This window comes from Trachurus japonicus, chromosome 21 (genome assembly GCF_045865225.1).
Source record: "Trachurus japonicus isolate A0001 chromosome 21, Traja_1.0".
In the NCBI taxonomy this organism is placed as follows: domain Eukaryota; kingdom Metazoa; phylum Chordata; class Actinopteri; order Carangiformes; family Carangidae; genus Trachurus; species Trachurus japonicus.
In genome coordinates, this window is record NC_140927.1 from 26,766,054 (window position 1) to 26,779,274 (window position 13,221).

The 13,221-nt window shown below is 40.4% G+C and overlaps 1 protein-coding gene and 1 long non-coding RNA gene across 5 annotated transcripts in view; one reads left to right on the top strand and one right to left on the bottom strand.

Moving 5' to 3' along the window:
• LOC146965382 (uncharacterized) overlaps window positions 1-13,221 on the bottom strand; it is a 23,143-nt gene continuing 9,922 nt past the window's right edge. For both annotated transcript variants that reach the window (XR_015034653.1, XR_015034654.1), the window contains exons 4-5: window positions 2,858-3,022; window positions 1-59 (exon numbers count right to left, since the gene is read on the bottom strand). This is a non-coding gene — a long non-coding RNA (uncharacterized LOC146965382). The remainder of the gene's footprint in view (window positions 60-2,857; window positions 3,023-13,221) is intronic.
• hao2 (hydroxyacid oxidase 2 (long chain)) overlaps window positions 8,653-13,221 on the top strand; it is a 10,934-nt gene continuing 6,365 nt past the window's right edge. The window contains exons 1-2 of one of the 3 annotated variants that reach the window (XM_085766108.1): window positions 8,653-9,043; window positions 10,594-10,652. In XM_085766108.1, the coding sequence (XP_085622234.1) occupies window positions 10,636-10,652 (17 nt within the window). In that variant the 5' untranslated portion in view covers window positions 8,653-9,043; window positions 10,594-10,635. Of the gene's footprint in view, window positions 9,044-10,593; window positions 10,653-12,348; window positions 12,400-13,221 lie in introns of those variants that run through there. The other 2 variants (XM_085766109.1, XM_085766112.1) reach the window with 2 other exon arrangements.

The window sequence follows — 13,221 nt, forward strand, 5'->3', positions numbered from 1 at the left end:
GAGTCTTTTATAGCCCAGACGTCGAGGCCTAAATTCCTGGTTTGGATGTTTTCCCCTCCCTGCGAAAAGATGAAAAAAATCATATTAACAAGAGATTTAGTGTTATATTGCAACCATACTTGATCTTGATTCTTTATCTCATTATGCCAATGAGGTGAAATAATGCCATTTTATTTCATCACAGTTAACAACGGAGAGATGTGATCAGATCAGATCAGCTCCAGGAGACAATATCTGGGAAAAAAAAGGTGTTTTGCATTAGAAATACAATTTGTCTTCAATAAACTCAAAGTCCAACTCTCTGTATTGAATTAAACGACTTCTTAAAATGGATACTTTGAGATTTTCTTTTTTGAAGTGTGGACACTGAGTTTAAATGAAACACCCTAGAGCCGACACAAGTACAACACGGCATCTCACTTCATCCTTCAAGGGGTGCCACACACACACACACACACACACACACACACACACACACAAGCTGAACACTCATGCTTTCCATTTGCTATCTGATACGGTTTATTTTTGTGGATTTAATGCTTTGTTGAATCAAACAGCAAAAGTGTAAAACTAATGTGGCGCCACTTTTCATTTAGTAAATAAGTCTTTTGTGCCCGTCACCCTGGTTCCTTATTGTGGGCGAGGGTGGGGGTTATGTGTGTATGTGTGTGTGTGTGTGTGTGTGTTTGGGGGTTGGGTTGGGTTGGGCAGCCAACAGGCTTCAGAGGCAGTGCCAAGGCCTGTGGCGAGGAGGGGGAGGCGGCGGCGGCGTAGCTTTAGCATGTGAGCGCTCATCTTTTTGGAATTAAAAGAGGAGGTGATTGACAACTTTTCGTGATGGCCGAAGGGCAGATCCAGAGACCTCATTTTGACTGATACACACTCACACACACACATACACACAGAAACACATGCGTGCACATGCATACCCTTCGCGGGCCAATTGGTCCTGAGAGGAGCCCACAATTTGTCAAGTTTTTCATCAGAGTAGGAAAATGAGAGTTTAGCATACTGTCTGTAATGCATAACAAATCCTCAGTTCCCGCTGCCAAACCATACAATCAAAGGCCCAGATTTGACAAAAACAACTGTAGACTTTTTGTTGTAAAACCCAGTCATTTGTGGATGAAGGATCTTGAGTTCGTTCATACAAGAGCCCCAGTAAAACACATTTAACCTTTGACTTCTTTAATGCGAACTTGAAAGTCTGCTCTTGTCTCTCACAGCTTTCATATTGGCGGTGACACAGTCAGTCAGTGAAGTGATTCCCATGCCTCTCGCCTCTCGCCTCGTTCCACATCTGCTGCATATCATTAAATGGAAAAATCCAGTAAAAATATTTACTTCCCGCTCGGCTCTTTGAGCTAAATATACTTTTCCAGTTGTCTTTGGATTGATTGGACTGTGAGAAATCGTGATGGCCTTTCTTTATGTGCAGCTGTCACAAATCAGGTGTCTGAGTTTCATCAGCCTCGTCCGTCCTGTGACAGATTAGAGCGGCGCAGCAGTCGCTCCAACAGATTACACGCTCCCTCCACTCTGTCTTCTTCTTCTTCTCGGTGTCTGAAATGTAGGTGTTTGCACAACAATGTCACTCTCTGCAGAGGGGGAATGTGAATGCATTGTTCTGTGGTTTTCATCCCCCTAAATGAGGCATATTACTCCTCCATCACTTCAGTAATGGAGAGGAAACAAAATGTTTTCTTCTTTCCCCTTAATTAACTCAGCATAATAATGTGTTTCCAAAGTAGCCTGACGCTGTGTGCCATTCCACAAGGAGCGGATTATGCTGAGCGTATCCACAGCTGTAATATTTATTTGGTTTTTTGCTTTTTACATCAACAGATAATTAGTTACAGCGTTAAAGCGCTCGAGTGTGGGTTTTTTAATAGATGTGCGTTGCAGTCTGCTGGAACTAACACTCGCAAAACGATGGTGGTTGGGAAGGAAAAGTGTATTGGTAATAATATAAACACTATTAAAATTAAAATACTAATAATCTACTATACCACATACGCTGGTTGAAACAGTATCTCTGCTTGCCAAACGCTTTCAGCTAATATTGGCGTTTAAATTAACTAAAGTATCACATTTTGACAAGTATAATGGAGACTCTTCACCCGCTGCCCAGTTTACCATTTTACTGATTTGCTGCAGTGTTTCCAAGACTTTTAGTGGCCCAGTAGGGTTTATAAAGAAAAAAGTTTCCCCCTTTTTCAAGAACATAACTAGAGCAAAACACTTACTCAAGCATCTTTTTTTTTTAATTACAAGCACAACATCAGCAAAAATATTGGATATTGGGTTTGGTATTATAGTGGAGACCAACTCCCTGCTGCCTGGGAAGCTTCAAACTTGTTTATAAAGTCTTCAACAAGCTGCTGTGGCCTACATATTATTTTATTGTTGATCAACACATCGAATGTGTGATCTAATCCTACGTTTTCTAAATCTCGTACCTTTTGGGTCTTGGCTCTAAACCACAAAGCTGCAATATTCCTGAAACAAACCAGACCTGAAGTGATAGACGGTTCTGTGACCTTTGCTTTGAGATTACGAAATAAAGATGAAATGGAGGTTTCGCCCGTTAAATCCCAGACGACTTTGTTCTCCAAGGTGGACAGTAAAAAAAAAAAAAAAAAACCCGTTGCATGGTTTTGTATCAAAAGCTAAAATCGCTGGCAGCTGCTCGTTCTAAACTGAAAAACAAAGGGTTCAGCCAGAACGACCCACTTAATGCAAGCCAAGCTGGAGCGTGTAGCTATTATTTGTATGTGTGTACATGTTGCCATGGGTATATATATATATATATATATATATATGCATGTGTGTGTGTCCGCACACAAAATGAGCATACCTGTCCGTCCCTGTTCAAAACCATCAGTCTCAGCCAAGAGACATAGCGAAGGTCAGAGACTCCACACACCGAGCAGATGTAGACGACCGATTTGAATATTGGCAGTGCAGAGTCTTGCAACATCCCTCAGCCATGTATGTTGTACAGGCTTGTCCTCCTCCACCCCTAAAGAAGGAAACAGAAGGAAAAAAAAGAAAAAGGAGAAAAGGAAAGCAGCAGGGATGAGTAAGGAGTCTGGGTTGATGCTAATTGGGCAGGTTATTGCGTTGTGATTTGCATAATTTGTGAGGAGGGAGCGCGGGGGCTCGGAGAAGGAGAGCTGATTAGAGAAGATGTCACAGTGGATTCACATTTCAGCAGCCACTGATTGGACGTGAAGCTTTCCGAATGAGGCTCGAGGACACATGAAAAGTCTTCATGATGATGAGCTGGAACGAAGAGACAATGTGGACGAAAGACAAGAAAAGAGGATGGATGGAGGGTGGGGGGTGGGGGGGGGCGTTGTTATCCCGTTCTTTATTTCACAGAGACTTCAAATCAAAGCTTGCTGGATTTTCAATGTTCAGAAAGAATCATTCCAGAGTATTTATTACATATTATTAAGTAGAAGAGCTGCACACCATGGGTTTTATGTGATTTTTATGTGTCTTTTTTATTTCCATAAAGTCTTTGTGTCCCCAAAAGCAAGTTCAAGTATTCACCCCAGTAAAAAGGGTTCACACAGCCAGGCATGAGGACACAAAGCTTCATGCCGGTTATTAGACACAAGTCGAGCTTGTGCCCCCCAGACTTCAAAGCCTTTCTTCTTTTATTATGGAACATTATTTCCTCTCAGAGAAAATAAGTGATTATTCTGCAGAGTGTTTTGCTGAAAGACAAAGAGAAACAGAACGACAACAGCACACATGCAAACACTCTCTGAGGCCGACTGACCAACAGAGTGTTTCCCAACGACCGCGGTGGCATCGGGGTAAACCAGGGGGCATTTAGAGAGCGTGAAGGAGGTGGGGGAATGGGGGGGCTTAAAAGGCCCGGAGGCATTTTTTTTAAAGGTGCGTTTACACTACAATTCACAGGTTTAAATTTATATGCAATATACTAAAGATTTTTTTCTGGAGTGTGAAAGTTTACAGCAATGCAGCTAAGGGAGACAATGCAATGTTTTCATGGCGACAAATTATGAAAATATCACTTTTTGAAGGCTCTTGAACATGTATCTGGGTGTTTGTCTTGCCTTCCCGCCCCTAAAATGTAAGAAATTGACAAAAAAAATCTGTAATTTTCAGGCCCCCGAGGTTAAAAACCATGTGGTTTTACGAACTGTTCCCTCGGTTGTCTGACAATGATGTAATTAGTTCTCGAATTTGCATAATACCACCCCTACCAGGTACCGGTAGAAGGGGCGGGGCAGGGTGAGCATAGATAGAGATCACTTCTGAATCGTCCAAAACACACACTATGAAACATCCAGATACCTCCATACTGCTCGTCTGTACTGACCCAAGTGTCCTGAAGCCGCCACATGAAAAAGTTGTTTGGGAAAAAATCTGTTTTTATCCTTGTTGTAGCAGTAGCTCCCAGTGGTTCTGTTGATGTTTGTACGCATCCGTGAGATTTGCTGTGAGATGTTCGTTCGTCGTTGTAAACCATTGGATGTATGATGTAAACACGGAAGAACATCTCGCAGCAAATCTCGCGCAGCCACTGGAGCTGCTGCTACAACAAGGCTAAAAACAGAGATCAAATTAATTTTTTCATGTGGCGGCTTCAGGACACTTGGGTCAGTACAGACGAGCAGTATGGAGGTATCTGGATGTTTCATAGTGTGTGTTTTGGACCATTCAAAAGTGAACTCTATCCGCCCCCATTATATGAAAATCCGTTTCCAGCCGGACCCCCCCTGCAACTCCTAAAGCGTTTTGATGACTCTGAAAGTTCTCCAAACTCTTCCTTGGCATGACGGTGAGTAGAAAATTGGTGAATTATCGATTTTGGGTGAAGTATCCCTTTAATTTAACATCTCCAGTCGGTCTATGAATAAAAGAAAATGTGAAAGTGTGAAGTGCAATAACACTACACAGGTGCTGAGAACAAGGTGAGTACTGTACTGTGTTACATTACATAGTTTAAATAAACACAGTCAAGTAACAAGGTTAGAGTAGTTATTCAAGACTTTATCAATATATTATATCATGTATTTAGGATTATATTATTTGATATTTTTTGGGAAGGATGTGACCTGTGTGCTTTGCAACACTTTTATTCCAAAAGAGAGGAATAAAAACAGAAATAATTCACAATTGTACTGACATACAAACAAACCTTTACATCTCTATTAGCATACGAAACAAATGACACCTCAACATGGACACACTTACCGGTTAGCACGGACATTAACGGTGACCTCATCGAACCGGATTAAGACCACTATACTACTAGATGAGGTAAAGAAGGGACATAACAAACCAGGGAGACATCTTCTGTTTTTGTTTTAGCATCTCATTCACATCCAAAATCTGAACATGTCAACACTAGAACTTCTCATACACTCACTTGTGGACACATCTGAAAATAGGGAAAAAGTCTCAGTGTGGATCAGGACAAAGCCACCGCAGCTGATCCCTGAACAAGAGCCCGTCACTAATCTCTATTCAACCTCAGAAGCAACTGCCAAATAATAAAAAGAAAATGCAATTACGTTTTGAGACAGGGTTAAGTCCAGTGGAGTTATGTTGGGTTTCCGGTCAAGATTAAAGTGGAACAAGTTAGAAAACCCTGTTGTTAAGAGATGAAAAATGACATAAAAGTTGATTGAAGTAAGTGAAATGTCTCCTCTCATCACACCGACCCCCTCACTCTTAGTTTTCAACAAGTCATTTCACTTCCTGTCTCATGTCACGTCCAACTAACCCCCCTTTCGCTGGAAAACACCGACTCGTACTCTTGAGTTCTGCGTGAAGCGTGCATTTGCATTTGAAGACATGAGGCTCCTTTCACATAATTTCATTGGACAGGACCCCAAACAATCTCAGTGCACGAGGAATAAAAGAGAAACACTCTGACATTCACCACAAAAAAGGCCTCAGACTCAAACCAGCTACGCGAAAAAGAAACAGCAGAGAGGAAATGGTGTTTATGTGCAGTGAAAGTTAACGTCTTAATGCAGCCGCAGAGGAGCGCCGAGTCGTCACAGTCCAGTTTTCATGGCTTCAAGCACACTTCAGGGAGAAATGAATCCTTCACTTAAATGATGACATGCCCTCCCTCCCCTCCCTCCTTTCGTTTTTCTGGTGGGGAGGAAAAAACTGAGCACAAATAATGCTTTCATAATAACTTTCACACAACTCCACCGCCCCCTCGGTAGATGTGAGCAAATCGTCCGCTGCCCGTGTGTATGGATTGAATCATAAGAGTCTGATATGGCGTGACTGCGGACTGTGAGTTATGCTCAGATCTCTCCCAGACATCAAATGCTCTGGACATCCATCACTTAGCCGCTACATGACATTTACAGCCACTGATGTGTTGACTCCTTTTGCTTTTGTTTTGGCACTCGGAACAATGCTTTTTCCACCGACTACACAGACGTACTGCGACTAGTACACGCTCCTGAAAATAGACAGAGAGCTTTGTCTGAGCCAGCGCAGAGGTTTAAAATAAAAACGAGATGAAATACTGCAGGTTATTTTTCTTTTTTCTGTAGAAAACTCAGGACATCCAAATGGTCGAGGGAAAGTTTGACATTCATCTTGTGCCGAGGTGAAAACAGTTCTTCTGTTGTGTGAATTGTTGAAAGGAAGTTAAATATTCTGTTTATGTCACAATTAAAGGATTTATTCTTTGAGTTTTGAATAAACAATAGTAATTAATTTGTTTTGAGACAAAGAAATCTATTTTATATTCACATTGCAAGATACAGTCAGAATAAAAACAAAAACAAAACAAGGGAACTGATCATTAATGTAAATTCTTGTTTAAATAATAACAGATATTTTTCTTTGGATATTTCCCATGTTGTGAGTGAGACCTGATATGATGGATTAATTTAATGTGAATAACTAAATTATCATAGTCCAAAGATTCATCTCGCCTCTCATTTAAACCCAAGAGATAAAAAAAAAAAAAGTTTCTGTTTGCATTTTTATAAGTTTCACAGCCATTTAAAACATGTTTTTCTCTTTGACTGTTTTGTTATACATTGTATTTTCAAATTATACTTTTATCAAATCAAGTTAAGTCAATTGTACTGTATTTATATGAGCTACAAAGAGAAAACACAATGACACCATCTATCCTGAGACCCTGAGGTTAATAAGATAAAGGACAGACGGAGAACAAAGAGGAGGTCTGGGCCTTGTCCTCTCCAACCTGCTGTTTACTATTTGTCTTGTTTAATCATTTGTCTTTGTCCTCAGCTAACTCGCGTGGGAAACCTGCTGGGAGGGAGATTTTAATCCAGTGTTTACTATGTGTTATGCACGAAAAAAAAACACAACAAATTCCTCCTATGTGAAAACCGACTTGACGACGAACCTGATTCTGATTCTGTTCCTGGCAGCGTCTTTTATTTTAACATTCCTCTGCCGTGGTTTCTCCGGTGCCTCCCGCTCTCTGTGTGTGCGAAAAGTTTAAAAAGCCCATGATGGACAGCCATCAGGTCGGGCCTTGCCGCGCGGATTAGCGACCCATGTCTGTGGACTTGGGCTGTATTTAGTCTGATAATAAACCTGAGAGAGACAGAGGTGGAGGAGCTCGGAGGCTCGCCAGGGCACGATAACACCTTGACAATTCAACACACATGTGCTGCGGCGTGCTAGGCCGCAGCCTCGGGGCAGAGCCTCAACCAGCATGTGGAAAAGGTTTTCCACTCAGCTGAACGTCCAGTACCTCCAAAAAAAAAAAAAAAACGACGGCCCCAGAGCCAGATCCAACTCCCTGGTATTAGGCATCGAGGCCAGCTGTGGATTAACACAATTTGCACCTCCTCTCGGTGCAGATAACACCCACACCTCCCCGCGGAGGTCCGACCCGTCAGATTTAGCCCCCGGCTCCACCTTCACAGCCTTTAGTGTTAAAGTCAAAACAAAACACATCATTTCAGACACACAGAGAGAGAGAGAGAGAGAATGACAGACGTGTCCTAAGAAGCCAGGTTTTGTTACCAAAGATATTGTATTTACAAAGAGTGAATTCAATTGAGAAGCTGTAATGAAATAAGAGCGAGAGAATCTAATTTAGTATCACCGCACCCCACCGCTGTTTTAAAACGCTTCAACAACTTCTCGGGGCATTTTGTTTCGGCCGCGGCGAGCTGAGACACTGTGACATTACCTTCAATCCATCACTTACGGGTGGTGGTGGTGGTTGGGGGGGTCCTAACATAACAAGCTCATGATATCAAAAGGTTGGGACATCTGTGTTATATATCTAAAGAGCCTCAAAACACCTGTCAATAGTCCACACTCAGCTCGACAAGTTTGACATTTCCAGAGACGGGGAACTGTTTTCTTTTTCAGGCTTTTGTCTCTTTTACACGGAGCTGGATGAAGTCTATATTACTTTCAGGCAGCGGCTAACGCTAACAGGAGGCTACGCTCTAAGTGCTGGCTTCAGCAATAAAAAGCTCAAAGGGAGAACAGATAATGAGTAGCCAGAGTTTCTTTTGTTTACTAGAGGAGTGAAGATTAACCGTAAAAGGAGGAAGAACACTTTTATTTTCTTTGACACGTACTAAGTCACACATGAACATGAAGGCCTGCAAGAACATGCAAAACAAAAGCAAGCGAACAGGTCAAAGGAGGAAAGATGGGAGGACATCTGCAAAGATGAAGATGAAATAAAGTGAAGGAGTGGAAGGAAGAGAAGGACAGAAGGAGAACGGGTGGTGGCGTTTTGCTGCTTGTGACAAACGATTGACCTGAATGAGCTTTTGGTGGGGTTTTTTTTTTGGCACAAAGAGAGAGAGGCCGGGGCCCAGAGTGCTGATGAAAGGCTTAGCTGTGGGAGGAGCATGACACTGTGAGAGAGGTTGGGTGGGGGGAGAGGGGGGGGTGAGGGAAGGCAGAATTTGGGAGAGGCAGAGGGGGGGTGGGGAGGGTCGGAGGGGGGCAATGACACGACGCTGTCACATGAGAGGGGGGACTAACTAACACGTAGTGAACGCCAGCCAAGCAGCCCCAGGTGAAGGTAAGACACTGGTTTCTATCAGACTTCAGTAGATCTATGTTTTCACACTGTGTTGGATTTTGCTTTTCTATTGTTAACCTCTGATTCTCATGGAAACAAATAGAGTTTTTTATTAGATTTTCATTTATTCCAATAGATAAATGAGTAATAGGCGGCAGGATGTGTGGATGTGCCGTCTGTGATGAGCAGCAGTGTGAGTGAAACATGAGGCGAGGCCTGTGCGACATGTAATAAAACACAGGATATAGTGTATGTAACAGGAGCGTGGCTAAATCTTAACCTTGTTTAGTTTAGTTTTTTAGTTTTTTTTGCACACTAAATACCAAACACCAGGTATTCTAGAAACTCACCTGGACAATGTGCTCTCAGCAGCTATTCAATGGGTCGAAATGACAGACAGCATTCACAGCCGACACAGGACAGAGGCTCTCATTCATCACACACACACACACACACACACACACATCCAGCCACAGGTACTAAAATAAACCCACAGCAGAAAAACTACATGATACTCCAGTTTGTTTTTTATTTTCACAATTAGAGCTATTAGTAAGTATTATAAAAAACAGTAAAAAATGGGAAAAGATTATATATTAAAGATGTTTAGTATTCGTACAAAGCCCACAGAAACCAGGAAGTGCTGTCGTAGTGTGTGTGGTGTGACATCATGTTTACAACTTTATCAGGTGTGACATCAGAGGTCATGTAAAGTTGTTCTGTAGTGGCGCTGAGCGTGTGGCGTGCAGAACCGACTCAGATGAGTTAAATGAAGGTCTGTTTGTGTTTACCTGCGTTACAGATGTTGAATGGAGCTTTAAGGGTGAACGTCGGTTCATCCGGTATTGCACTGCCCTCAAGTGTTCACAGTCGAAAGCTTATACAACAGGATGTGTGGTGGAAAGATTTTCTCCCCAGTGACTGAAAAACTAGATAATGTACTGCAGAATAATTTGTGTTATTTAAAAAGAAAAAAGAAAAATTGCTTTGACCTTCCGAATTACATAGAAGTATAGGCTTTGATTTTGTCTTAGCAAGATCATGACTTTTTACATGGCTTTGTACTTGTAGTTGTATTGTGGCTAATTATATTTACCATAGCAATACCCACAATGCACCACTCATCAATAATGGTAAGATAAAGAGAACAGAGATGGCATTAGTAACAGTAGTAGTAGTAGTAGTAGTAGTAGTAGTAGTAGTAGTGGTGGCAGCAGTAGTAGGATCTTTTGTTGTCATAGTACTATCAATATGGGCACTGAGTGATAATAGTAGCAGTACTGTACGTGTGGTAGCAGCACTAACGGCATCCACATGTGTAATGTAGTAGTTATAAAATCAATATTTCTAATTATTGTGTATATACAGTATGTGATATTCAAAGTTGTACTACAAAGGACAACCAGTTCTGGTGGTGGTTGCACCAGAGGCAGTAGAAGCAGCAGCTGTGGGCAGTGCTACTGTAGCAGATTGTAGTAGTACAGTAGTAGTAGTAGTTGTACTGGTGTTGTGAATAGCAGTGATGTAACCCCCCTGTGCTTCTTTCACAGGTTATGAATCTTATGGGAAAGAGGAATCTCAGCTGAGAAACAATGAACATCTGTAATCGGTGAGTAAACTGAACACAGGTGATCTGCTCACCGTCGGCTCGGAGAGAAAAGAATGGAAAACCCATGTTAACGTTTTAGTTCATTAACAGGAAAAATCACAATTATTGTCACAAACAAATATGCATGTCAATCAATCTTTGATAAACTGTCATATAAACTTTGTGTTACATGTCAAACTGATTTTTTTTCCCCAGTCAATCATTTTACTTACAGTATTTAATTTTGTCGACTTATTTGTTATTCATTTCTAGGTGTAGAGTAACAATCAGTACTGGCATGTTTAATTTGTCTGAAAAGAGTATAAACCCTGAAATTTAAGTATTAATACTTCAAGAACAGAAAGGTTTCAGAGGTCCTTAGTACTGAACTTTATCACTTGACACCTTAGGGACAGAAGCAGGATTTACTTACTTGTTTCCTTTAAGACTCTTCAATTTGTAAAACAGAAACAAAAAGAGGGAAAATGTGTGTCTGTGTGTTTACACAAAAACCTCCAGCTGTTTTGACTTTTTAAGGAAGGCTTTTTGGTAAAGGTAGAAAAAATACCGGTAGCTTCTGTATATTTTCCAGCCTAAAGACATCATGCACGAACCTGATACCCTGCAAAACCATCCTCTTTGGTTCAAATTATGATGATAAAAAATACATTTCAATTAAGTTATATTGGACATAATAAATAAAATGAAAATATCCAGCTGACATGCAAGCTAGGACTTGTAAATTGTTTCTTTACCCAAAACCTAAATGTACTCAAGTTACACTGATGATATGTTTAAAATATAAATAAAAGTAAATAAACTAAAATAATACAAAAGCTCAACCAAGAAAACTTAATATTAAACTTTTTTAACTTTTCAGCACATTGTGTTTGGATAACTCCAATTACTTTGCACTTTTATTATACAAATATATGTCAAGTATATTTTTTTCAATTTTAAGGAATTGATAGAAAAGTTTCCATCCAGGCAAATATGCAATTAAATCAGTGATTACCATCAGTTCTGACACAAAACACCTATTGATTTTAAACCACTAAACTTGGACTGTGATAAGACGGCTCTAGAAGGTTTTCAGAAAACAAACACATGACTTGTGTGATTTTAGAGCTACAGTAACATTTTACTTCTTCATTGTTTTCACCCCAGTTTTCTCAGATATCCAAACATCAACCAGTACCCTGTGTTTTTTCATAATCTATATTATTATATGGATCTGGCATGGATGGATGGAACCCAGGCTGCATTAGAGCTGAACTTATGAGATTATATTATTAATGTATTAATATTAATATTTACATAAACGTGTGGTGCAGTTTAACATTAATATTGTTGGTAACAATTGAAATTAAAACATACTTCATTATTCTCCTAAATTATGAAGCTGTAGGCTACATCAAACTGACACCACGAGAACTGAGCTTGATGATTGTTGATGCCATGAGTGTATTTTTTACACATAGTCACTAAGCAAAGCTAAAACAGTAACCAACAATAGATAATTTTAAAGTGGAACCAGAAAAACACTAATAGGCACCAAAAGTTGTATAAATCACTTTAACTGCAGCAGTCACACACAGTAAGTTGCTAATAGCTCATAATATTAGTAGCTAACAGGCCAAGGGTCACCAAGTCTGACCGCCCTGTACTTGTTGCACAGGTGTAATTAGGTAGGTCACCTGGTTTCCACCTGGCAACACACACATGTCTTGAATCAGTTGATTGTGAAAACCAGTCACCTGTAACAGCTGTGTTTCAACCCTTCTTATAAAACCTCTAACATCCCCTTACAACCCTTAACATTAAAAACATCTGAATATCCAATTATCTATAAATCCGATTATCTTCAATGCTCATATTCTATTATATTTCCAAAAAGTTTACCAGTACTTCATTTAAAACATATTTTTATATTTGTTCATTTCTCTTCTAAATGTATCTCGGTCTGAAAATAGTCACATTTTAATCATAAAAATATGAATAGATATTGCATTTGCCTGCACTCACTGTAAATTATAAAATGTAATCTGCTTCTGAGGCGCCCAAAAACCCTCAGTTTTGAATAGTAATTTGTTTGAGTCTTTATGCTGCAGTAACATTATGATTTCTTTAATTTTCATATAATTTACTACATACTTTCTAAACTCTGCAAGTGTCTGCTTAAGTCCATCTGTAGTTAATTAGTTTTTTTTGCACATTTTTCTCAATGAACTCAGCTGTTTTCTCAGCGTTCATAAAAACACAACAGTTTAAGGTTGTTCCCAACATGGAGTTAACATGACAAAAACAACAACAACATGTCCTCTGTATGTACATGTTAGCATGTAGGATTGTGTGTACACAGCATGTGAATGCATGTGCCCACATGTACTACTGTATGTCCCATCTGGACCGCAGAGCACTGTGTCAGACGCCTCTTGTCCTCGCTACAGTTGCAGTCACCATCAGCACATTTCCAGCTTGTGTAAACACAATAAGAGCAGGGGTCGCCCTCAGGTCACATACACTGCGAGTGGCTTTTATACCGGCTCTATGAAAGTTTGATTCCAACCAACACAAAGGCAACACGGCG